This window comes from Chroicocephalus ridibundus, chromosome 20 (genome assembly GCF_963924245.1).
Source record: "Chroicocephalus ridibundus chromosome 20, bChrRid1.1, whole genome shotgun sequence".
Classification (NCBI taxonomy): domain Eukaryota; kingdom Metazoa; phylum Chordata; class Aves; order Charadriiformes; family Laridae; genus Chroicocephalus; species Chroicocephalus ridibundus.
In genome coordinates this window covers 671,114-697,933 of record NC_086303.1, presented here as the reverse complement: position 1 = coordinate 697,933, position 26,820 = coordinate 671,114, and the positions used below count along the sequence as shown (strand labels likewise).

The 26,820-nt window shown below is 48.1% G+C and overlaps 2 protein-coding genes across 2 annotated transcripts in view; both read right to left on the bottom strand.

Annotated features, from left to right (window-relative positions):
- The window catches only part of KDM5B (lysine demethylase 5B), a 55,957-nt gene extending 54,876 nt beyond the window's left edge, over positions 1–1,081 (bottom strand). Inside the window, exon 1 of the mRNA XM_063356450.1 lies at positions 384–1,081. Within this exon, the coding sequence (XP_063212520.1) occupies positions 384–521 (138 nt within the window). The 5' untranslated portion in view covers positions 522–1,081. The remainder of the gene's footprint in view (positions 1–383) is intronic.
- A 14,827-nt stretch (positions 1,082–15,908) lies between these two features.
- Positions 15,909–25,964, bottom strand: LOC134525596 (tubulin alpha-8 chain). The gene is made up of 5 exons (XM_063356596.1): positions 25,878–25,964; positions 21,496–21,718; positions 18,499–18,647; positions 16,468–17,148; positions 15,909–16,303 (listed from the first exon to the last, which is right to left on the bottom strand). The coding sequence occupies exons 1-5, from the start codon at positions 25,962–25,964 to the stop codon at positions 16,010–16,012; spliced, it is 1,434 nt and encodes a 477-aa protein (XP_063212666.1). The 3' UTR covers positions 15,909–16,009.
- Between the last annotated feature and the right edge of the window lie 856 nt (positions 25,965–26,820).

Genomic DNA, 26,820 nt, shown 5'->3' with positions numbered 1-26,820 from the left:
TCGGCACGGCGACCGCTCCCCCCCAGCAGCCGCTCCAGCCGCGGGGCTCCGGCCGACTGGCAACTTTTTGGGGCCGAGCAGCGGGGGCGGGCGGGGAAGGAGGCCGAGGCCGGGCAGGCGGGGTGCGCGGCGAGGCCGGTTGCCCCGCTCCCCTCCGCCGACTTTCCTACCGGGCAACTCCGGCGCTTAGGAGCGACTTTGCGGGAGGTCACCCTCCAGCCCCGCGGCGCTGAAACTTCACCTGCCCGGGGGTCGCTGCGCGGCCGAGGGGAGCGGAGCGGCCGCGGGGCTGAGGGGGGGGAAGGGGCGGGGGGTCGCCGGTGCGGGCCGGGCCGGGCCGCCACACAAAGGCCGTTCCCCGGCGGCGCCATGCGGGCACTCACCGGCGGCGGCCGCACCTTGCAGATGCCGGTCTGCTCGGCGATGGGCCGGATCTTGTGGATGAAGGCGAAGGGGTCGGCGAACTCCTCCCAGCTGGGCTCGAAGACGGGGCACTCGGGCGGGGGCAGGAACTCGGCCATGGCCCGGGCCGGGTCTGCTCCGCCGCTGCCGCTCCGAACAATCCTCTAACAGCCACTGGGCCGCCGAGCGCCGCTGGAACGGGACGTGCGCCTCCGCCGGGAGGGGGGGGGGGGGGTGGAACGGGGAGAGGGGGGGTAAGGAGCGAGAGAAAAAGAGTCCGCCCCGGCCTGGGCGGGGGGAGGGGGCGGTGGCCGCCCCGCCCCGTCACGCGCCTTTGTGAGGGGGCGTCGGAACCCGGGGACAGCGCTCTGCCCGGCGGCGGCTCCCCCCAGCGCAGGCTGGAGCCGCTCTCAGGACCCTGCCCGGGCACGGCGGGCACCGCGCCTCTCGCTAGAGACTGCTTGCAGCCCGCTGGGCCTCGGCCCCGCTCCCGGCCACCTTTGTGCGCGGCCCCAGGCCTACAGACCTCTCTCGCGGTCGCTCCCCCCAGCACTGCCGGCTCGGGGAAGCCCCTCAGCCCCGCGCTCTCGAGCCCCGCGCTCTCGAGCTCCGCGCCGCTCGTTACGCGCCGCCCGGGGCCGTTGGAGCCGCCTCGGGCAGCGGCACATGGGCCGGCGGCCCCGCCGAGCTCTGTTTACATGCGCGGAGGGATTCGCCACAGCTGACAGCCGCCGCCGGCCGGCGCTTCTTTTTTTAAAGAGCCTCTCCGCTCGCCGCCATTGGCCGCGCCGCGGACGCGTCACGGGCGGGGCGGCCCCGCGCGGACGCATTGTCTGTGCGTGGTCGCCGCCGCCGGTCCCGGCCCGGCCCGGCCCCTTTGTTCCGCGGGGCCCCGGCCCGTTGTCCGCCCGGGGGCACCGCGGACCAACCCCCCTCCCCCCCAGCCCTGCGGAGGCCGCCCGCCGGTACCGGGAAGACGAGGCTTCTCCCGCCCCGCGGGAGCGGCGGCCCCATCCCCTCCCACACCCCCATCCCCCCCGCGGCGCTCGGGGCGGGGGGAGGGGCGGCCCCGCCGCAGCAGCAGGCGCCGCACGTAGCGCACGTGCGTGGCCGGGCGGCCCCGCCCCCTCCCCCCCCAGCGCCCACGCGCGTCTCCCCTCAGCCGCCGCCGCCGCCGCCATTTGCTGCGCGGGGCCGGGTCCGGCCAGGGGACAGCGAGGGGGCGGCCCCGGCCCGGCCCCTCACCCCCCGCAGGGGACGCAGCGTGAGGCTGCGGCCATTATTGCTAGCGATGCCACGGGAACCCGCGTGCTGTTAGAGCCTGCAATTAAAGTAAAATACACAGATCACAACTTTTACTTCGAGGACGCAATGCTCATGGTGTAATTTTTAATAAGACATCACTCAACTGGCCTAAAATTTTGAATAAAACTGAGAGAGGTGCTCACTGCTTTATTAATAAAGTGGTACAAGACGTCAAATACAGGCTGTCCAGGCCCAGGAGCAGCAGCAGACCGTGGGGCCGCAGCCCTGGGTTGCTCCGATGGAGGAAAAGCTGCTGTGGGTGGCAAAGGCAGCCCACGCGTCCCACGCCATTGGTTCCCTGGCGGATGTTCCTCCAGCCCGACCCTCCCCAGGAGCACTCAGGGGCAGCAGGGCCGCGTCAGCTTCCAGAGCTGCTGCTCGCCCTTAGAGTAAATCAAAAAATTAGAGTACAGAGCATTCGCTGCCAGTTTAAGATGATAAACCTTATTCTTCTCTGCACTTTAAAAATGAAGAGAAAACAAAAAAAAAAGAAACGGCTTTTATACAGGGCATTTGTGCAGAGAAAAGTAGTGGGGGGGTTCCCTGGAGCCTTCTGCGCTGTGGGTCGCACCACTCTGGGGGCTGTGGGACCCCCCGGCCCGGGGCGGGACAGCACGACCCACTCCCGTCCCGTCCCGCAGGCCCAGCGCTCGGGCAGGGACAGTGCTGGGATCCGGGGAGACAGGGGGATGGCCGAGGTCCCTCCGGCCCAGCAGGGACACCAGGGCCCAGCAGCCAAACCCCGAGGGGGCCTGAGGGGACAGCCAGAGCCCTGGAGAGACCTCAGCCATTGGGAGCACCTCAGAGTTCCACGAGCTCTGGGAAGAGGCTTAAGGCTCTTTCCTTTGCTGAACTTTAACTGCAGCTGACAGAAGTCAACAAACCTATTTCCTTGTACAAAAGCAGCATCAAGTTTAGACAGAAATCTTAAGGCACGTATGTAAAATACACCATAACTGGTTTATACTTTCATTTTACGCCAAGGGTACCTCCAGTAGAAGTCACCTACCTAATACCACAATCTGGAGAGAAAACTAAGCTGCTTAATCACCTCCGAACAGCTGCTCTGCGTCACATCCAAAACCCAAGGGTCTCCAGCACAGAGAACGCCTCCAGCAACACCACTTCTGTGACTTCAGGTCTCAAAGTTTCCCCAAGAGTTTCAAGGATGCTTGAACACCGCTGGTTTCTTGTGTACAGCAAATAAAGTCTCATTGGTAATGACTCCCTGAGGACTTGTTCCATCAGAGCTGGAAGGACCATGTTTAGCAGGACCATTTCTGCCAATACAGTCACATACAAAATTCTCCTACGGGACTGCGATGGAAAAACACTCAAAGCAGAGGCGCTTTACCTAGGAAGTTATGGAGGAGGAGAAGCAGCACTTGCTACAAAGATTTAAAGGTGAGCAGGGCAGGGAGACCAAGCCATGACCCAATGATAAAAAGCAGGTGCCTTGAAGGGAGGGAACGGTGGCTCAGGTCTGGCTAAGATCATAGGATCATAGAACAGTTCGGGTTGGAAGGGACCTTAAAGATCATCTAGTTCCAACCCCCCCGCCATGGGCAGGGACACCTCCCGCTAGACCATGTCGCTCAAAGCCCCATCCAGCCTGGCCTTGAACCCCTCCAGGGATGGCGCATTGACAACTTCCCTGGGCAACCTGTTCCAGTGCCCCCTCTTGCCCTGCTGGCCATACTTTTGATGCAGCCCAGGATGCAGTTGGCTTTCTGGGCTGCAAGCGCACCTTGCCGGCTCATGTTGAGCTTCTCATCCACCAAGATTTAAGGTAAGTAGTAACCCCTGGAGGGTCTGAACACCCCATCAGGCATCCTTCTTGTCTTTCCACCTTGCTACCTGCTAATGTAAATGCTTCAACACAAATGTGTACTTGTGCACGCTGCCTTCTCCTGTACCCTCCTCCTGCCATGACATCTGCAGAGCGTGTGCTGTGTCCGGGGATTAGCGTGGCACAGCACACTGGCCTAGAAATCAATGGCTCTGGGTTCTGGGATGAATTCCCCAAGTACTACAGAAGCACAGACTGCAGAGAGGAAAGCAGACTTCACTCAGCTGGAATGAGAATGCAGACATTCCTTCTGTGTGGTTCAGCTGACTGTCGTTAATTAAAGCCTTTTATTAGATAGGCTTTCTTGAAGCCTGTTGTATTTGTTCCCAGGGAGCAGAACAGCCCCATTTGCTGCAGTGCCGTGTAGTACCCAAGCAACAGGGCAGCTGCTGTCCTGGCAGTGACCGAGCAGAGACATCAAACAGTAAAGGGTCAGGTTGGCCCAAGGCGAGGAGTGCCGAGGTTTTGGCTGAGCCCAGCGCTCTTCCCTAGGTCAGGGCTTTCTCCTTGGCAGCTCCTCCACCCTCACGCAGCTGCGCCCGTTCCTGTGCCTTGCTGGGAGCTCTGCAATGAACCCTTCACACTTGAGCATCCCTTTACATCCAGCTTCAGCACAGCTTTCTTCACGTACCATTTGTTTGCAGGAAGTCCCATCAACCTGTAGGGATATTTAGCTAATTCTGTTTTGTGTTTTCTTGGATCGGAACCATATTGCCAATTTCTCTACTAGTGCAAGCCTCCCCTCTGCTCTTCTGCACTAGCCATCAGGTGTCTGGAGCACCTTGTCCATAAAGCCTATGTTGACTTGCTTGCATTTGTATATCCGAATCAGACACTGCAAAAGTCTTTCCCTGTTTTATGTACGTGCCCATGCTATCCTAGACCACCTCTCCTTTTCAGACAAAGGCTGTATACCAGTTCAAACAGAGTAATTCCAGCTAAGTCAGCATTAATTCAGATTGATACTTGGTAACTTTGAATCCCATCCCATCCGTTTCCAGGCAGACACTACAGAGCTGTTAATTCCAGTGCTAAGAATGGGCAGTCAGCAAGGGGAGCTGCTACAGAGAGTCAGGAGAGGACACCTGTCACCTCGGCAGCCTGGAGTCCGGTCAGTTTAATTCTGTATCACAGCAACAGCTTTCACTGCGGCCAGTTCCTCTGGCACCCACCAAGTGCTGCTTGCATTGGCCTGGGACAACAGGAACATCAAGATGAGCTTTAGGAGAGGCCGTACCCTGGACCTTCAAGCAGACAGAAGGTATCTGCACTGTGGACACTGAAAAAGCTAACCAAACTGCTCCCAGAAGCTCTGCAATTAGCAATACTTAAGAAAAGATGCTAATATTACACAAGCTTCACTCCAGAGTTACCTAGAAGCAAGCTGGAGGAAATCCTGCCCACTGGAGTCCAAGTTTTAGACCATCATGTCCAGAGACAGTCAGCACCACATATGGAGTTTATAGTCAGGTGTTCATTTTTTTTTTTTTATAAGTCATATGTAAGTGAAACTCCACTGAAGCCAAAGGACTCATTTCATCAGCACAGCCTGGCCTAATTAAAATACTATGTGTTTAGATGATCACAATACAGAGCAGGGAGGGAAACATGCTGAGCCTCTCAGCTCTTTAAGAAAATAGGTTCCTGGGAACAAACAGATTTAGTAAGCAGAATCTATGATAGATCAAACCAAACCAGTTTTCCCGGGCAAACCAGCAGCCTGTACAAACCTGCAAAGCAGTTTGAGTTTCATCATCAAGGCTAGAAAAGGGTTTTACATTTTCCAGAAAGCCAGCTGCTCCCAGAGATGCTGATGCATGGCAGTCCTTGAGAAAAAGGACTGTTAGTGTCAAGCTGCTGCAATCTCAGGATCCTGGTTAGAAATATGGAGTATTCTGGATATACCAGGCTATGGACATTTTATAAGCATAGCTTCCAGCTCACAGACATCGTACTGACTCTTGTTTTGATGCCAGGTACCCAGACTGTTTGTCTTGCATTATGTCCTGGCTAATTGGGTCTCATCAGAAACACTCTTAGATGGAGAATGAGGTACTTTGCTGGCAACTTTTGCTACAAGAGAAACGTTGGTTTCAATACATAGATGCCCTGGTACTTTTCTGCCTTTCTTCCAGAAGCCGTGCTCCACACCACTGCCCTGTTCCGTGTCTCCATGGTGCCTTCTGCGCTCTGGGGAAGCCTGACAAGCACCACGAGCTCCAAACTCTTCAGGCTGCAGGTTGAAGATGTCAGCTACAGGAAACCATGCAGAGGGGCCACGCTGATGGGGTAGGCAGGAAATCTGAGCCTCATTTGTGGGCTAGAACTGAGCTGGCCGAGGACTGAGGACGGAAGTCCCACAACTGCACACAGCTCCTAGCGGGGACTATGTCCATAGACAGGTAAAACCAGCTGGTAAACACGTGGAGGAATAAAATACCTCTCCTCAGATACGGAAAGTCCTCTGCAGTTTTGCAACTGCCTTCAGCATTATTTATTAATAAAATTCCTTAAGTCCCATACCCTATCATTAGCTACTATTAAAGGCCAAATACAGTCTTACTCCACATCCTTGGCCAGACTGCCATAAGAGCAAGGATAAGCAGACCACAGCCGTCGGAAGCGCTGGAAAGGCAGAGCTGAGGTGCTGTTTCACACGCCTCACTTCGCTCTCAGGCAGCTGCTGACTCATGCTCAACAAATTAAGGTTGTACCTCCTTGCTCTTCAGCATGCTAATAGCAAACAGCAGCCATGTGGGACACAATCCGCTTCCAGGCAGGACGTGGAGAGGGTGGGATTCTTCCGGTTAAGTGTGGAGGCTGACAAGGGACCAGTCATCAATGGAGCACTTGGACAGTCAGCGAGGGCGAGGCTCTAAGGTTTGTTATCTTCAAGCAGGTGTCCAAAATAGGTCAGAGTACCCCCACTGTGTGATCCCCCTACTTCTCTGCATTGACTATAGGGAGCCTTGGGTGACCAGTTCAGCTCCAGACCTCGATGCTTGAGAAAGTGAACCCCCCTATGAAGCCCTGTCAACACAGAGCAACTTGGGAAATATAACTTGCCATGAGGTGTAAAAACACAAAGCATACCTTTTTTTTTCTTATGAAAAACTATTTCAGAAATGAAGATGCAGCTTCTCCACCCCTAAAGCCCTTGGTTGCAGTGAAACAGAAAGTACCACCGCAACTGTTCCCCCAAAAGTATCTGAACTCAGCTGTGGTTTCTGCACAGGGGGAGTAGAAGCAGCACTAAAAAAAAAAACAAAAACAAAACCAAAAAAACCCAAAACACTCAGAGAAGACTGTACCCTCTGTCAGCCTGGCAAAGCCCGCTATCACAGAGTGGTGACACGTTGCACTGCCACAGATAAACCCCCTGCCCTCCTCTCCACAACCCAGCCACGCTACGCAGGCCCAGGCAAGGGGGGAAACTGGCTTGCAGAAAATGTTTAATTAACAAATCTTGTTCCTAGTCAAGCTTCCTGCCTCTGCTCCAGCTGAAATCCCCCACGATTACCCCGACATATGCTCCAGGATTCACTTGATTTTAGACACATAAGGGGTAATATTTAAGAGGCAATAAGGAGCCTTCGTTAGCTCGTGCAATAGCACAGGATCCAGGGGACCCCTGTGCGTGGGTAACCCGCAGCTGCACTCGGGATGCATCGACATGCCTAGTCCCGACACGCAGATACGACCCAAACCCTCCCCGCTCCTCCCCCCAGTAAGGTACCATCCAAGTTTCAAACGGCAAGTGCACGCAAAGTCATCTAAGCCCTCGTGGGTCACTTAAAATACACTAAAAATGGACAGGCCAAGGCTGAGCAGACAAGGAGTCACAACATAAGAAAAAGTTTGGTTTTTAAACCACTGTCATTCACCGATGAAGAGCCATGGGAAAACCTGCTTCTAGATGGGATTTAAACATGCAGAAATAGCTGCAGATCGCTCAGGTACGTTGAAGAATGTCTAAGAGCTACACAAATTAAGGCAGAGAAAGTATTTCAGACAATACCAATGACAAAAGTGACAGTGTTAGCAAAGCAAAGGTGGTAAGAAACCGTATGAATCATACAAGGCGTCAGACCGATACAGAATCTGGTAGATGGCACGCAGGTTTAAAACCAGCTGGGGAGCCAGAAGGCATTCGAAGGGGAAAGAATGTGATTAAGCCACCTGGCAATGGAGACCTTAGGAGCTCTACAGTCAATAAACCACGAAAAGAAACAGAAATCAGGCCCTCAGAATGCACCAAGTTCTGAGGGATTTCTGCAAAGGAAGCCTGGCTTATTGTGTTCGTACCTGGAACCACACAGATCTAATGAAGATGATGTAAAAAAATTTCAAAATCCCCAACAGAATTCAGAGCATCTTTCACAAGGAAGTACAAGACTGAACAAGAAAAGCTTTCTATGACCACAAGTACAACAGTAAGGATTGCTCTTGATCTGCCAGCACCTACAATTAGCAAAAAAAGGGTGTATCAGCACATAGGTTCTTTAGAGAAGTGTCTGCAATAAACACATAAGAGTATTTAATACATCTAATCAAAAGTAAACAAGGTCTAAATCAATATGCAGTCAAGCTGCCCCACTCAGCCTCATCAGGCAAATCTAACACATGCAGACACACTCGGCAGACATTAAAATACTTGTAGGCAGGGAAGATAATGAAGCCAGCACACATATGCTGTAATAGACAAAGCTGGAACTTAAACACGCTGTTGATATCGGCAACAGCAGTGAACAAGTAAAGAAACAGACACAGAATTTGAAAACAGAGAGAGGAAGATAAACACTAAACACCCAGCAAAAAGTAAAACAAGAAACAGAAGAGTACTTCGCATGGAACTGTCAGTAACCGTTGCCTGAATTATGAGGGAAGTCGGAGAAAAGGAAACCCTCCATTTCTGGGTCCCATATGTGCTTACTGCAAGACATTAACACCATTTTCAAAAGCATTTGTGGACAATGGCAGAAACTGTTCTATAATGTACTCTGAGACGTGACTGGGACACTTCCATACATACATGCACATGTTTTTGCCTTCCACATAAATTCCACGCAAATTGTGAAAAACAAAGGCATAGGCCATTCTGTCGCAGTCAGCAGAGCGCCGTGAGCCCATGGTTCGGCAGCAGCTGTAGCTGACCCGTGGTGCGCCCCCGCTCCCCTGACCCCAGCCCATCCTACTACGCTGAGCCACCTTAGCTCACGACACCAAAACCACGCCCTTCTTCCCCCAACTCATTCCTCGTGGATAAGTTTTCTTGCCAGTTTAACACAAAACTTTGTGCTGGAGGCAGTGCAAGACTGAAAACATGATTGCATGGGTGAGACACGGGAGGACCAGGACCGCGACAGCCAGCAGTTAAGCTAGTTTACGGCAGCTACAGACATAGAACTGAAAGTAACTCTGCGTGGGACGCAGCGCTGACAACTTGTGCAGAATCGCACAAGATCAGCTCCAGAACTGCTGGAAAACAATGCCAGGCTCAACGTGGTATGTTAGCATCTCTGAAACAATGCATACCGGCAGCATTCAGCCAAGGCAGGTTCTACAAACCGGATTTTGAAATAACTTTCAGCCACAGAGATCTCTACTCGCAGTATAAGCAACTGAAACGCAGCTTTTGCAAGCAGTAATGATGTAAGACTATGAAACGCATTTGACAGTTGTAGCCACAGAGCTCTCAACAAAAGAAAAAGGAACATGAAGATGCTTGAGGTCTTGGCAGCCTTCTTCAAGAAGACTGCTTGGAATTCATCCCTAATTTGAAGCTCTGCAATGAGCCGCTCACAGCGGCTGTCTCTGGAAAAGGAACTCGAGCAGCCAGTAACCTTGTAGAGGTCATTGTCTTGGAGAAATTCACAGAAATGAGATTAAAAGTGCGGGGTAAGAACAGATTCTCAGAAAGGTTGAGCCATTTTGGACAGAGGGATTTGTTTGTCCCAATTCAAGTCTCTAGAAGTTAAATGCATAGTTCTGGACTTGACACATTAGGCCTTCAACAGGCACTTAGGAAATTCACTTAATTCTAACTTTACTATCTAAAACGGACAAAGAGAACCCTCTGTTCCTGTTATCTTCTTTCCCCTAACCCCCTTGATATTGCAAAAGCAGCCCAGTGCACCCCGCTCAATCGGTAACTCACTTCCAGGTATAAGGTTTGGAAAACTGAATCTTACCCACCAAACCAACGGCGCAGAGTTTGGGAGAATTACACACTGCCCAAGTACCGCCTTCACCGATCTCTGTTCGGTGAAGTGCCCAAGCGGCAAAGCTGGCTGGTGTTTAAGTCGCAGTATGCAGAGAGAGACCAGCAACAGCATCTCAGCATTTCAAACCAAAATTATTTAGAGAGAAGAACTGCAGGTCTTTAGGAAGAGCTGTAAACAGGCCCTCGCCACAGTGTAATAGCAGTTAAACATCACCCATCACCTCCAAAAGGTAACAAAGCTGAAGTGGGAGAAATGCCTAACCAGCAACACATTTGGGAGCCTTTCTGGAGCTGATTAGATCCATATGGACAGAAACTCAAGCCCGCAAAGTTGTCTTGAAAATTTTTTTCAGCTTCTCCATGACCATCTGATCTCCAGCCCTGATCTTAGAAAGTGAGTTTAAGTTTTCCTGCCTACGATCAGAAGTCCCTTCCCACTTTTTGAAACCTGCAAAGAAAGGCTTAACCCCTTGTTCTTCCCTCAGCCTCAAACACTGCTCCATTTTGCAGTTGATGGAGCAATTCCTGGGGCACGTATTGGGCCAGAGCTGAGACCACTCGCGCGCAGACTTGCTGGTAGCCCAGAGGAAGCCTGGGGCAGGCCTTAAAGCAGAACTGAGCTCACCTAGCGGGTGGGGGCACTTCGCCTTAAAGGGACTAAGATGCACTTCCTTCCTTCCTCCGAGTCAGTCACTTAAGACTTCCTAAGTTTTCCTGCATTTATAACAACCTATATTAAATATGAGAAAAAAGTATTTCCTGAATGTTTCTGGAATGTTTTCTAGTCCCTCCCACTTAGTATTTACAGCTGTTCTTTTTCTAGGTAGCAGCTGAAGAGAAGAATTTAACTTTTTGTGCCCAAGCACTCCCAGCTCTTGACACAGACCAGGGAAACCAAAACAATGCTGCAGAGAAACTCTGAAACATGCTCCTGAAAAATGACTGGAAGTTTTACAAATCACCAAGAAAATAGGAAAGTATCACAAGAACCAAGAACATCGTAAAGAAGTTAACACGTTCTGTGCCACACGAAGCCGGCCAGGGAAAGCAGGGTCTTCAGAAAGCCAGTGGACAGGCACATGGCATCGAAAAGATGAAGATACTGGGTTTTAACTGACTCAATCCACTGAGAAGCTCCACAGAAGGCACCACTCCTCGCGTGACTTTTTGTTTGTTTTATTTAGTCTCCTGGTATTTCTCAGCCTCTTGTCAGCCAGCACCTACAATACCTTCAGAGCAATGACATTTCTCCCACTTCATCACGCTCTCCATTAACAGTTGAGACTACAAACCTTTAATTCTTTTGCCCAACTTTTAGGAGAAATCCTTAGATCAAAGCCTTTGCACAGTCTGGATGTTACACAGTTAGTCCTCCCTCTAGTTCAGACCAAGATAGGACGGGATTCATCACTCTCACCTTGCCAACACACACAAAAACCCTACAGACTTCTAGAGGAGTTCTGCAACGCGACGGAAAATTGTTCTTCAGCTCTTTACTGCTGAATTTGTTTATAAGCCCAGTCCCTGTTTTCAGAGTACAAATAAAAAACATCTTTTCTTTTGAAGTAATTCCTTATAAACATGACGTAAGAACCGGTGAGATCAGGAGTCACCTAATCCAGTACCTTATTCCTGACAGGAGCCTCAATTACACTTCCTCTGGACTTCCCAACCTCTAGTAATTCCCAGTTCTTACACAAGACACAGCATCTCTACATTTCGTACCCTAGCTGATTTTTCTTCCCAAACTTTTAGGGCTTGTAAGAGAAATGAATTCAAAGGTAGAAATGCACTGACTGAAAAAAATCTGCAAAAATAATTTGAATCTTGGGTTGTTACAACACTTCAGCAAGTGCAAGAGCCATCCAATTACATTAAAAGAGCTCTGCGCGTTAAACAGGGCAACTGCACTTTGCTTCTGTGAAGCATCTCCTACATAAAGGAAAACATGACCTTGTGCAAAGGCAAACAAAGTTTTATTTGGCAGGAATACAGGCATTTTAAACATCAGAAGAGAATGGCATGGGGTAGCACATTAGCAGCATTGTATTTCGATGTCAGGATCTCCGCTGTTACAGTGTTCAGGCGGATTCAACTGAAAAGCACGGAGTCGAGCACAGAATGACATCCTCCTCCTCTTAGACAATTTGCCCAAGCGGAAGCAGCATGTCAGCAGAAAGCCCAACAAGACTGAAGGCTTGGGACAAGGCAGTCAAAAGCTACATGCACATTTACTGCAGCATATTGACAAAGTAAGGAATTAACACTGCTATTCCCTTAATTTTTTTTCCAGTTCCTCAAAATTTTCACAGGAAATCACTCTAAACTGCCCATGAGACACGGTGCTCTGACTCTTCACTATTACACTGTGGAGAAAAGCAGAAGGTGAAGCCAGAGAATTTTTAATACCTAGTCACGTTATCTTCTTTTTTTCTCTCCCAGATAATGCTTTGTATTTTCCTAAAATAATGCCAAGAACAGTATAACCTGCAATCTTACCTCTACTTTCTCCTGCCAGAATCATGGAGTGACCCTATTGTTTCTTAACTTACTTTCAATTAAAACCTCACCAATTCCAACTCCAGAACCATGCTCTCCTGAACAAGTTCATGCTTTTCAGCAACAGGCTGACTGGGTGAGTGTTATCTGACAAGGGTCGGAGTATGAGGCACAAAAGCCCTTTCTGAATTTTATTTGAGAAAAAAATTGCGCTGTAGGAAGACGGTGGCAGCATGTGCAGTTGTATGCCTACATTACCTACACTGTCCATAAAGCTAAAACAGATTTTTATCATACAATTATGCTGTGGCATGCTTACTATAGAAATTAGAAATGTACATAATTATATATACATAATGTAGACATTAACACATTAAAAGGTATTCATATAGCTTATTCAGAGGGCAGAGTGGGTGGAAATCAGGTTCTGCTGCGCTGCATTCCCCTGGAATGGCACCAGAAGCATCTCAGAGCAGATCTTACAGATAAGACCAGCAATTCACAACCAAGCGCACAGCAATCCGCCACGGGCTCCAGCTCACTTCCTCCTCCTCCTCCACTTCATGAGTCATCGAAGTTATTTTGTATCAGGTGATAGCTATTAATTGCCAATCTCAATACTGGAGAAAGCTGTGTCACCACACAGGTAAAGATATATTTAGTTACCACTAGAAATGCCTGCGCTTCTGCCAGTGCAAATAGGCACATGACTTTTAAAAGCAGAAGTATGGGGATTTCTTACCAAAGAAAACATGCATTTGAAGTTTCGAATTAAAGAAAGGCTTTCAGAGCGCAAAGAAACCATTTTCTTTTAAGTGACAGCTAATCTTAACCTCTGCAAGTTCAGGTATTCACTCTTACACGCAAGTTTTAATTCAGTATCTCTTCTGCACTTCAGGAAACAGATGAACCACCCATTTGCTAATTCAACCATAGCGCTAGTGATTATAACGTGTTTAAGGCTTTCTGCAGCTAGCTGAAGCAAGAGCAGTTGTAGCTGGATTTTCCTGCTGTAATTATCTTGGCTTCTTATCTGAGAAAAACACTATCTTATCTCAGCTCACTATGCATGTGCCTACACTGAGAACTAACTGCCCACTAGCTAATGCAACAGTGTTTCTTAATACTAATATAAAGAAAGTTTGAGTATGATGTAGGCTGGGAATGTATTATGCATTTTCCACCATCAGTCCAATGGCTAACGTGTGACATAACATCTCTTTTCAAACCTTCCACCAGTGGATGCCTACCATCTTTTCAAAGTAGCATTAGATGTTATTTTTAAAAATTAAAAGCACAATGCATCTCAAACCTAATGCCTACATTGAACGAGATTCCCTAGTCGGTCCAGGTTTGTCAGAGCGCTCAGCATTCCGCGTGCACAAGCCTTTTACAAGGATGCTGGAGTGCTGTGTCCCACACAGAGACTCATCATCGTACATGCCTGGCTAAAACATTTTGACACACTGCAAACCAATTCCCATCGCTTAAGCAGCAGTGTTCTAAATAAGGGTAATCCACAGGTACAGTGAAAAACCCAGACAGTATCAGCAGGAAACAGAGCATGCCAGCCTCAAATAACGAGACAAAGAATCCCAGATAGCAAAGCCAAATCATTGCTAAATGATCACACCACAGGCCGGTTCAGAAATCCACTCCTGCCCAGCCCCCAATACACATAACTTTTAAAGGAAATTACGGTGCTGGCACTTGTGGCCACGCAGCATTCTTCGTGATCTGCTAGTAGCACCAGGTTTCACACCAAAGATCTAGACACCTGCAAGGCACGAAACAGTCCTTTGCATATTCCTCTTGTGGGCACTGCCATTACATTAAAAATCTGAATGCATGCACTGAAATGAAGTCAGTCTGATTTGCAATGAATGCGACTGTCTCTTGGGTTATGCCTAGCACATTTGCTTAATCATCCAGCAAGTAGGAAAATAAGTTAATCAACAGGACTTGAAATTCTCTACACTTACATCTACCCCAAAACACAACACAAGCAAAAGCAAATGAGAAACTCGCTGAAACCTTGGACGTGCTCGGCTATGCTGAATGGCAGGAGGGTTGATTTACACAGCGTCCGTGTATTCTGCACCAGACCATGGCTGACAAGACAGTTTGAGGCGCTCACCTAGGTTAAAGACTGAAGATTGTTCCCACCATCTATATAAAATTGGTAACTTCCATCTCCAATAATTTAGACTAATTTCAAATCGGATTGACTCAACCCAATGGCTGCAAGAACATAAACAACGTAGTAATTCAGGACAACGGGTGTTTGGCCTGAGCAAATTACTGGTCAGCTCTTGCAGACCAGGCTATTCTGCTAGACCTTCAATCAACAGCAGCATCCTGTTAACCTACATTGACAGCAACAGCCCCACCTAGTAGGATAAGCACACCCAAGTCACAGTTAAAACTGAGGTAATGGAAAGGCTCCCACTTTATGAGTTGATGTCAAATACAGCAGCTTTACCCGAGTACTGCAGGTTTCCCAGGCAGAAGGAAGTTAAGGCATTTTTCATACCACTGCCAAGACTCCTGCTAAGCAGGTACGTGCATCTTCAACAAACACAGGCTTCAAGGCTTAGCCTAAATCACACTCTGCCATTAAATCAGAAGGAATACAAATAAGGTTGAAATAGGACTGGGAGGAGTTCTCCAGCTCAAATCTAGTCTTGGGAGTCAGACTTCGGTATCCTATAATCACAGTCAGTATTCAACTGTCATCTTATTTGACTGTTCCACCTTTGCTGCTTCTGTGGGAGAGATTCCTCAGAGTCACCCAGCTCCCAGGGTTAGAAATAGTCAGGTTACTTGGTTTGTGGCTCACTGCCCTGTGTCCCCAAGCCCCAACTCAGACCATGCAGAAGCAGGTTTTCAACAGTGGCTGCCACATCTGCAGACAACCTGATTAGCCAAATCCTCTCCTGTTACACCAGCTTACATTGAAGGCAGAAGGATGGAAATTTTCATATCTGAACCCATGGACTAATTCTGCAAAATAATTAGTTTTAGGGAAAACTAGTGTTTCGGCCTGGCCAGCTAACCCAGAGATTTCGTTCCAGACAGCTTCAGGCAAAAGGCTGACTCCACAGAAAGCTGCCAGACAGCAACTGCAGTCCCTTTTGTGGGAGGACAAAGGAACACCAGAGCAACCACCACACAGATCCTGACAGAAGCGCCAGGTTCCTCGTGCGATGGCACACCCTTTCTGGACATCTCTTCCCCCTTCCATGTTACTGCATCTCTAAGTTACCACCCCATGCTCAGTCTAAATTTAGGAGAAAACTAACTCAAATAGCCTTTGGTATTAAAGGTGTTACATCTTAATTCTTAAGCGTAATACAAGGTTAGTTCCTGTTACCTCTTGCGACAACAACTTTAGAGCCTTGAAAAAAATGCAGCTAACATCTTCCAATAAAAGCTCAAGCACATTCTAGCCTTGTGTTCTGGGGGAAAATATGCACTATTAGCTCTTCAAGTAGCAATGCCTTAAGGACAAGAAGTCATCTAATATAGCATTTTATTCAGCTATCTTTCTCAGAAAGAAATTCTATCTCCTGGACTACTGACTACTTGCACGTAGTTAACAAATGTACATAATGTTTGAAGACTACCACATGTCTTGATCAAAAAAATTTATTTCAATTATTTGACATGATTTACATGGCTACTGAAGAGGCAGTAAAATGGCAAAGACTTGCAAATCAATTCTGTTGTGTTTAATATTCTTCACCTTCATCTTCTCCATCCATCGAGTCTGTGCCCACTTCTTCATAATCTTTCTCAAGTGCAGCCAAGTCTTCCCGAGCCTCTGAGAACTCCCCCTCCTCCATCCCTTCTCCAACATACCAGTGGACAAAGGCACGTTTGGCATACATCAGATCAAACTTGTGGTCTAGACGAGCCCATGCCTCAGCGATGGCTGTAGTGTTGCTCAGCATGCACACTGCCCGCTGGACTTTGGCTAGGTCACCACCAGGGACCACCGTTGGTGGCTGGTAATTGATGCCAACCTACATGAAAAGCAAAAGAGACCATGAGTTTCTTTGTAGCATTTAATAGTGACTATGATACAAATCAGGTACCTACAGAACAGCTTAATGAGAAAATATACTTCATAGCCCATGACAGTGAATGAGAAGTCCAAAAAAAAAATCATGATGTAACTGAGACTTGCCTTAAAACCAGTAGGGCACCAGTCCACGAACTGGATTGTGCGCTTGGTTTTGATAGCAGCAATAGCAGCATTGACGTCCTTGGGGACAACATCCCCACGATACAGCATACAACAGGCCATGTACTTGCCATGGCGAGGGTCACACTTCACCATCTGATTGGATGGCTCAAAGCAAGCATTGGTTATCTCAGACACTGAAAGTTGCTCATGGTAGGCTTTCTCTGCTGAAATAATTGGGGAATATGTTACCAACGGGAAGTGGATACGAGGGTAAGGCACCAAGTTAGTTTGAAATTCAGTAAGATCCACATTTAAGGCACCATCGAATCTGAGGGAAGCAGTAATGGAAGAGACTATCTGACCAATGAGGCGGTTGAGATTGGTGTAGGTTGGGCGTTCAATGTCCAGATTCCTACGGCAAATGTCATAGATGGCCTCATTGTCAACCATAAAGGCACAGTCGGAATGCTCCAGGGTGGTGTGGGTGGTCAGGATGGAGTTGTACGGCTCAACAACAGCAGTCGAGACCTGTGGTGCAGGGTAGATGGCAAATTCCAATTTTGACTTTTTCCCATAGTCAACTGACAGGCGCTCCATCAGCAGCGAAGTAAAACCTGAGCCAGTGCCTCCCCCAAAGCTGTGGAAAATCAGGAAACCCTGCAAGCCAGTGCACTGATCAGACTGAAAGAGAAAAAAAAGCGTGTTAAAACAATTGTGTAGACCTTAAGAATCACAAAAACTCAAGACAACTCTGAAACCTGACACACACCAACTGTTCAAGCTTTGGGAAAGTAATACTGAATTTGATTCATCCACTGATAGTCAAGGAACTGCCCTATAAAAAACATGGTATTCTTAGCTCTTTAAGCTCCCTACACATTGTAATGTGACCTCTGCACTTCAAATTGCTACTTCAAAACTTCCCCTACCCCTAATTCTCAGGCCAAGGCCATTAACAATGGCCACAAGCAATAATATTCAAAGAACTGCAGACCATCTACCCCTTATACTGATTTGACATTCTCTACCTGCACAAAAACGGAGCAGTCTCCTGTCCCAGAACTATTGCTATAATCCTGTAAGAGTTGCAGGCATGTAACTCAGTTCAGGGAAGCGAGCTGTCAAAGTGTATCGCACTGTCATGCCACTTGAGTCTTCTCAGATGAAGAAACTACTCTGCTTCAGAAAGAAGTGCCACATGATGTTTAGCTTGATCCCCAGGACTGACAGGGATTTCCAACAGCTTGTAAAAAGAAATTACAACCATATTTTTCAGGTCAAAGTACAGCCTGCTGCAAACTTATCTTAGCTTTAATTAGAGATGGTGGCAGCTAAGTGTTGAGAACAATGCCAGTTTTAATCTGCAAAAGGTGTACTTTTCAGTACAACTCATTTAGCATTCCATATTAAAGCACCAGATGTATACCCTGGATTTTTTTGTACAGCGAGAATTCCTTACCTTTGTGACACACATGTGGTAAAGTACATGCTTAGCAGCCCTAAAAAGGGAACTCTAACCTTCTAAGCTGACATCTTCGTAAGTTTGCCACATGATCAAAGTACCAGGGAGCCTGAAACATCCCAACTTACTAAGATTTAGTTCCCTTTTCTGTTATTACCATAAAATTAATTCAGAAATTATAAAAGCAGGAAATGCAAACAAAAGCCTAAACCACAGAAGCAAACACTCCTATTTAAACTTCCTTGCAAATGCCCCAGCCAGAGACCAATCCTTTTCCAGCAGGAGCTATGCAAATCAGTTATCTCAGTCTTGGCTTTCTGAAGCTGAACATGAAACTAAAGTTTTGGGTGCCTCATCAGCATTTTAGGCCATTTGAAAGTAATATCTGACAGAAATAATCCAATATCCTCAGCTGGCTAAAATGCTGATTAAGTCCACACATTCTCCTACCATGGAATAAGTTAAAGCACAATTTATACACCTATGTATTTTTGATAACCTGATTTCCAAATCCTGTAAAACAGGATAAAGAAAGATGTTTAAGAGCCTTCAGTGAAGAAAAGTCTTACCAGTTTCCTGATACGCTCTAGAACTAGATCAATTATCTCTTTTCCAACTGTGTAGTGACCTCGAGCATAGTTATTTGCAGCATCTTCTTTACCAGATATCAATTGTTCAGGATGAAAGAGTTGCTTGTATGTCCCATTCCTAACTTCATCTGGGGAGAAAAGATGAATATTGTTTACAAGAAGTTAGCTTTCTATGCAGACCAGGTTTTTCAAGCTTCTGAGGGTGTCCAGAATGAGGTACCTAAACACGTAAGAGAAAAAGCAGTTTGATTTCTACCTATTAGTAGGTGACACAATACTTAGTACAGTCTAAACATTGAATACCTAAGAAAAATTAAGTTACTGCTTAAGAAACTGTCCCATTTTCTTGACAGAGCAATTGAAAATTGGACTATAGCAGCAGAACCAGTCTTTTACAGTTTAAGACAACTTCAGATCAGCATCTGAAATACTGCTTTTCCCCCTTATTTTCCAAACCCTCCAGGATGTTGCCTTATTGCTTCTGCAGCTGTGGGCAGAGCTTACATTGCTTGCTTGCCTCCTTTCCTTTAATTGTACTTTCTGCAAGGCTAGAGAAGAACGTTCAAGAGGAATCAATATCTTGTAGAGATATTCAGTTACACAAATACTGAGCTGTAAGCTCAGCACAAGTGGCTGTACTATAAAGAAGCCATGCAAATGGACGCACAGCATCCCCCACCAGTTACAGATTTGGAGAATGATTTAGTTATGACCTTCACTAGTTATCAGAAATACGCACTTACACATAGCAGGCTAAAGCTCTGTCCTACCAGAAAGGTACAAAGACCCTCAGCATAGCTTTGTCTCTGGTTTAGCTCAAGCCATTCTGGAGTCATATGCTAATGCAGTCCTGCATCCTTTAATTAAAACCAGGTGGGAAGCAGAGAGCTTTATTAACTACAGCTGAAGTTGCCTGATTGTATGTATTCTTTATCCAACAAGGAGTAAGACAAAGGTAAGTAGAATTCAAGATTCAAAAATACAGTTAACTCTTTGAACCAACTTAGACTGACCAGCTATTGCTGCAGTTTGCCATCCAACACTCTCAAATATTTCCAAGCTGCACCAAAGTGAAAGCAATTTGGACAAGTCTACCATTCAAAATACATGTTTCTAAAACTTTCTGCGTTATCATTTCAAGTTATAAAGGACAAATATGGGTAAAAGGGAAAAATATAGAACCTAAGGAAAAACATTGCTTGTGGGGGCAACATTAGTCAAGATGGTTCTGGTTCAAGTAACAAACTTGAAGAGTTAAGAGGATCAGTCATTGGACTATGAAAGCGTGCTGGAATAAAGAATTTAGAGTTTAGGGGACAGCTAAATGAAACTTCCCCTGGACATACCATTCTTCATGGTTTTTAAGTCTCTCTGGGGTAGATTTTTAAAGTCACTTGTTTTGAATTCCCAGGCATGTTACTGCCCTATTTCTTTGTGGAAAGTTTGATGGAATTTCACCACCACATCCAGAGAGCTGGTGTACACATACAGCAGTCCCGCTGCTTTCACTAAGAGCAGCACTGATCTGGAAGCTCCAGAAACCCCAGGAGCTTGGATCAATAATTTTCTAATAAGCAGGGCAGGAATAAAGAAAGAAGTCTAGCCCCCAGAAAGGTACATGATGCAACCTTTAACAAAAAGCATTAGTTTTTTTAATATTACCAAGTATTTCATAAGACAGCCCTTTTCCCATCTCTCTATACTACACTTGCATCACTAACAAGTGCTGGAACACTACCATTTGGTCCCAAGGCTCACCAGCTACCCACCCCCAGAGGCAAGGTGAGAGCTTTGCCACCTGCTCTCCCTCACCTCATTTCTCAGCCTTTTCTGGTTGCTTAGAGCCACCACCTGGCCAGCAGCAGAGGAAGCAACAGCCAAGGGGTTCAAGAAAACAGAAAGCCAGACCTGCAACAGCTCCTGGGAATATTAGTGTATGGCCAAGGGTACTTTGGCTCACTGCAAAGTTATCAGTCCAGTACTCCCATCCTTGACCCGCCTGACAGCCTGCTGCTCTCCTGCATAAGCTCATTCTACTGTAGTAGCCACAGAAAGTGGTTTAGCATGTTACAAGAGACCCACAGTTTGGGTATATAGGAGTAGCTTAAGCCTATTCACTCATCTCCCCTTCCCAGCTCTCTATGCATTGCAGAAAGATAAACACGGCAACTGCACAAGCACAGATGGCTACTTAAGCCACAAAACTGGCTCCAGTAGAATTACTTCAGGCACACACATCAGTAAGAGCAAAACCAAGACTTATGACACAAGGAGCAAGTCCTGTGAAACTGGGTAACACACTGGACTGGCAGTGTAGCTAGCACCACAGAAGGTGGGACTGGTTAGCAGCTGATGCATGGCATCACATCTGAACACTGAGAGCCAGCATTGTCAGAGCTTGGGATACAACTGATTTTCAGGATAACAGTGGATTGTTACTCAAAGATAAGGCAGCAGGAGTTGAAGGGCATGTTTGGAAGTCCCTGAACTTAGGCTAGCAATTGAGATTCATTTCTGCAAGCACTGTGCAAGCTAGAGAGAGAAGATTGTTTTGGGAAAGCACAGGAATCATTCCAATGTACAAAACGAAAACTCCTTAGTGATACATATCACATCTTTTAAAAGGTTCCTATTGACTGCTGTACACATTATGTCATATTGTTTCAAGAGGTTGTAACTAGTTCCTTGCATAGCAAAAGCATGAGGCATATTCAGAAGAGCCATTTAATTACACAGACTGGCAGAAGGTAATATTTAAATTCTTTAGAGCTCCAGAGTGCACATTTGCCAATCTCAAAGATAAAGCCCAATATCTTCCATCACTAGGAAGATGTAGGGAACCTTCACATAGTAAAATTTAAAGCCCCAGAGCATTTTGCAGGACTAGAGAAATGGATCCCTTAGTCAGAAAATGTGTAAGTTAAATCAAGTCCTGCAGCATGTTCTATAGTCCCTTGCATGCGTCACTGTATTTACCTATTACTGCTGGTTCGAGGTCCACAAACACAGCACGAGGGACATGTTTTCCTGCACTGGTCTCACTGAAGAACGTATTAAAGGAATCATCCCCTCCACCGATGGTTTTATCGCTTGGCATGGTACCATTGGGCTGGATGCCATGCTCCAGGCAGTAGAGCTCCCAGCACGCATTGCCGATCTGCACACCAGCTTGACCAACATGGACTGAGATGCACTCACGCTGTGTGGAGAAAAAAAAAATTGAATCACTCAGCAGAAACAGCAGTTTCCTTGTTTAAAAAACATTCAGCACACACAGCTTGAACTCACATACTGCAAAGCTATTAAAACATTGGCCTTATTGTCTTGGTGTTAGGGACATTTGGCACAAAATACAACAGAACACAAAAGCCTCTTTCAGTCATCATCCACCTCCACCTAGAAAGACCCTTTTAGACATTGTCATTTTTACAAACTCATCCCCCTCCTCCTTGTTCCTACCCTCAACTACTAGACAGCAAGAGTTTCATCAACTCTTCCAAATCCTTCAGCCAGCTTCTCTGATGACTACACCTGTCACTGGCCTAAGTATCCAGAAAAGCATCACCCCCAAAACTCCAGCCCCAGGAGCCACATAAGCACAGCCACCAGAGGGAGCAAAACCTTCTGCAAGATCCAGGGCCATTTTGTTTAACATACATAAAATCAGGAAAAAGATGCTCCTGATCACTTCAGGCAACTTTGCCATTCTGTAAGAGAGCCTTTGCCTAACAGAAATCTTAGTAGCACTTCATAAATGGAACATCAGGCCTCACATCCCACTGCTGTATGCAAAGTACTAAACTCCTTAACACTAGACAGGAACTACCTCATTTAAGCTATGTAGAAAATAGTCTATGTCAGCAAAAGGATCTATTCATACCAATTTATGGATTCCCAAGTTGCCTTTGAAGTCCAGAGCATAAACCCAGCTTCCTTAATATTTCAGCACAGGGTTTTGAATATTAAAAGCCAAACCACAAAGGAACCATCTCCAAGCTCCCACTCCATCTGTGGCATTTTATATTTAACTTCTGGTTTTGAGTGTCAGAGTCTAGAAGAGCCTGCATATAGGACAGTTTTGAATAACTGTCACATTTAACTATGTTCAGACCCTATGATTGGGTGATGCAATTCATTTTTCCCCTGAAATTCCAGGATAAGCAGGACCTGGAACTGCCCAATCCACATCAACAGTCAATGCAAGAAAGCAGGAGCACAGTCCTTTCACTTTCCTTGGGAGCCCCAGGAAATTAAAACCTACAGTTGCCAAAAGAACTCATCGCATGTTCTTAACCACAGAACTGAATGTCTCAGAACTGTTGTTTTTCAGCTCCCCATCCATCCAAGCTGTGTACTCAGATATACAGCTTCCAGAGGAACAATCCACATCCTCTCTGCAACCAGCCTTACTCAAAGCTGCTGCCACACTACTGCTCTCCAAGGCCATTACTCCACCACTCTCCAGGCTGAAGCACTGGGCTTGGCAGGGTACTGCAATGGCAGAGGACAGCCAACCTACACACTGAAAAGGGTGACAGGAGAAGCTGCTCCAGCACGCAGCCCAACAAGGCTGCACCAGCACAGAGAAGCCAGGCCATGACAATGAATTAGGCCACATCATTCTTTCAGGAAAGCTGGAGGACAGTGTGCAATTCTTTTCTACAGTGAGAGGAGAGAGTATAGAGGTATACTACCACTTCAGTGTGGAGCCTCACCTGTAAAGAGGTCCTATCAATGATCCAAGCTTTGTTCATGAAGCTCCTAAGCAGCTGCGAAGGTCATTGAAAGGCAGTGTGTAAGGACTAGCATGCCCAAGCAAGGTGAATTCATGGAAATGTCAGACTATATACAAGCTTTACCACATCACATGAACTAGCACCACTACTTCAAACTACACAAAGCAACAACTTCTCATGCTCCAAAGTGACAATTTAAGTCTTTGAAAGTATAGCTTGAGTGACACAGCCACAGACCAGGTCCTACAGCTGCCCTGTTAAAAGCACAGCATGTTTACTTTGACAAAGTACAAAGTCCAGCAGTTGGGGCAGAGTAACTCCCTGCATCAGTACAAAGGAAGCAGTTAACTGAGAAGTGGCCCTGCTGAAAAGATCCCAGGGGTTACCCAGAAACCATCCTGAATGTTCATCAGGACATTCTCATCCTCAATAAGGCAAACAATGTGCCAGGCTACAAAAGGAGATACACAGCCAGCACACCAAGAAGCCCTCCCTCTGCTCTGCAGGAAGGTTCAGGTCAGGTGTTCGAAGGACACTGGGAGATTCCGGTTGGGTGTTAGGAAAAGCTCCCCCAACAGAGCAGTGCAGCCCTGAACAGGTCACCAGAGAAGCAGGAAGGGATCTCCATCCTTGGAGGTTTCCAAAACTTGGCCAGAGAAAGTCAGTCACAAAAACCTGGCTTGGTGCTACTGTCAGCCCTGCTTTGAGATGTCTCTTTCAACTGCTTTCCTGCAACTCTACCAACTACTTTTAAGTAGTATGTGGCTATTTGATGAAACACAAACCTTTGCTAGACACCAACAGACTCTGCCTATTTTGCTCTGCAGAGTCTTTCCACAGCAGAAGTCTGACAGTACCAATACTACTAAAAACCAAAACAAAATCTGAGCCTTGAAAGTACAATGTCCAAGTTGTAAAGATAAGCAAGAGACAACTGTCACATTAATGACAAGTCAGGGCCTTTAAACATCACTTATGGAAGTTTCATAGTTAATAAGGTTAAATACTGTTAAGTGCTGTATTCAAGACACAAGTCAGGACACAGAATCCTTAAGTAATTAACACTAAATGCTCCCCCCCACTTAAATACATTACTTTCAAGCACAGAACCAGTTTCAGTGAAAACTCCAAGAATTTTCCCAGCCTGAACCTCTCCGGCCTCCATTTGTCTCTATCTCCTTTACTATATGATATGCTCCAGCTCAAGAGCACTGGCTTGTCTTCCATAACTGCCCTTCCAGTAGTTGTTGACTGCTGTTAGGTGGCCCCTTGCTGTACTCTGCCAGGCTGAAGAAGCCCAGATCCCTCCAGCTGTCCTGGTGCATCACGCTCTAGGTTAGTTGTGCTCTCCAGCACAGTATTTCAGGTACAGCTTCATCCATGTGAAGCTGATGGCAAGCCAAGTTTCATGAAAACGGTGGAAACAGCCCAGACCAAGTTCAACAACGTACCATGATGAGAAATGTAGTTTTCCAAGGGTGAAACTCAAGGAGAACCGCATCCTTTGTGGAGGTGAGGAACTACGCTCACACTCTTGACTTGGCTTAATTTTTTTAAAAGCATGACCATGAACAGCCAACTATGCAAGGGTATGAACAAGATAAGGACACAAACACAACCTCCCAATATTCTAACTTCTAATCATTTTCTGTTGAACAAATGTTTCCTCTGCATTTACAACCCTACAGAAGCAGTCAGCTACATTTTTTAAATCCAGGTAACCTTCTAACATCCACAAACTCTTTTCAAAGAGAAATGTACAGGGTAAACACCCACATGGAGAAGGGCCTCATGCTTGTCAGCACATCAAACTCCAACTGACAGCTGCCACTTGTGCTGCACAGCTCAACAGCTGATCTCTGTCCTCTTTATGATGTCCCATCCCTCTGTCATACCTTTCAGATATCCCTTCAGGGCTGAATCCTGGTCATCCCACCTCAGCTTCATTACCCAGCCAGTCTCACAAAGTCCTTGAGGAAGTCTCCACCATCAGCCACATTCCCTGGCCTCTCCAAACCACTTCACACCACGCTGACTCGGTGGGGACAAGGACCAGAGAAGCACCAAGCTGCACCTCCAGGAACAGTGCGATGGCCTCCTCCACCACTCCAGGTCTCACACACCCCAAGGATATTCCCCCCCAATTTTTACATTCAACAGTACCACGAGAGCACCCCAGCGCCCCTCACCGCGGGGTGCCGGCTGGGAGCCCCGCCCCGTCCCGCTCCGCGGGCACAGGGAGACGCCGGCCCTGGGGACGCAGAGGCCGCCACAGCCCGGGCCGCGACTCCCCGGTCCCGCGAGGGAGCCCGTCCGGAGTCACCTCTGAGGGAGCCGCCACCTCAGGGCCGGCTGGGGGCTGAGGGTCCCGCCGCAGGCCGCCATGTTCTCGGAGTAGCCGCCACCATTTTGTGACGAGGCCGTGCGGCGGGACGCGGCAAGGAGAAGGCCCGCCAGCGCGGTGCGGCTCGGGCCCCGCTGGCGAGCGCGGTCCGGCGCGGGGCCCATCCCTCCTCTCCCGCCGCGGGGCCCGCGAGCCGGGGCGGACCCGCACCTCCCACCCGCCCCCCCCCCCCTCAGCGTGCGGAGCGGTGCTGGGAGGCCGGCCCCCCCCCCGCTCACCATGGCTCGGGCAGGCAGCGCTGGGAGCAGCAGACGCGCAACGGGTCTGGACAGCACCTCGAAAGCAGCCGCCCTTCCCGGGCCCATCTTATATAGCGAGGGGGGCGGTGCGGCGGGCTCCCCGCGCCTTGCTCATTGGCTAGGCCTCGCTCGGAGGCGTAACCTTCTCGCGACACTATTGGGTAGCTCCGTCTAGAGATCGTCCACTCTCCCAATCGAGGCCGGGCGGCGGCCGCGTGGAATGCGTCCGGCTGTGCGCTATTGGATCGCAGATATGAATTTCACCTTTGCGCGCTAGCTATTGGTTGATTTGTAACCAGGGGCGGGGAGGAGGCGGGACTTAGTCTTCCCGCCAACGGAGGCCGGAGCCTCTCTGAGGTTCGGGCGCTCGCCGGCCCGCGCCGCGGGTGTCGCTGATCCCTTGGCGGGCCCGTGGGCGGCGCGGAGGAGGAGAGGGGAGAGCAGGGCACAGCCGCTTTGCTCGCTCGGGGGGCGCGGGGGAGGAGAGGGGAGAGCAGAGGGGAGAGCACAGCGGAGAGCACAGCTGCTTTGCTCACCCGAGGGGCGCGGCCCCGCTGCCGGCTGCGGGCAGGCCCGGTGGTCAGCGCTGCCACCGGCGGGACAGGCCTGAGGCGGGGGGAGGCGCTGTGGGAGAGCTCCTCGCTGAGGGTGGGAGCGGGATGTGGGCAAATCTGTGTATTTTCCCTCGGAGGAGGGAGGGCACTGCTCCATTGCAGAGTCACCAGGCAAAGCAGCGCTTGTACTGGCTGTTACTGGAGTCACACAATGGAAAGGACTTAAAGCCAAAGGAGCAGATCTGGAAAGCTGCGGAGATCCTACTGAAATCAGTACCTTTGGTGTTTAAATGCCCCAATTTAAGTTTGGTATTTAGATGGGAAGTGTAAAAACTCCATGCTGTGCCCTAAGAGTTATAGTAATGAGA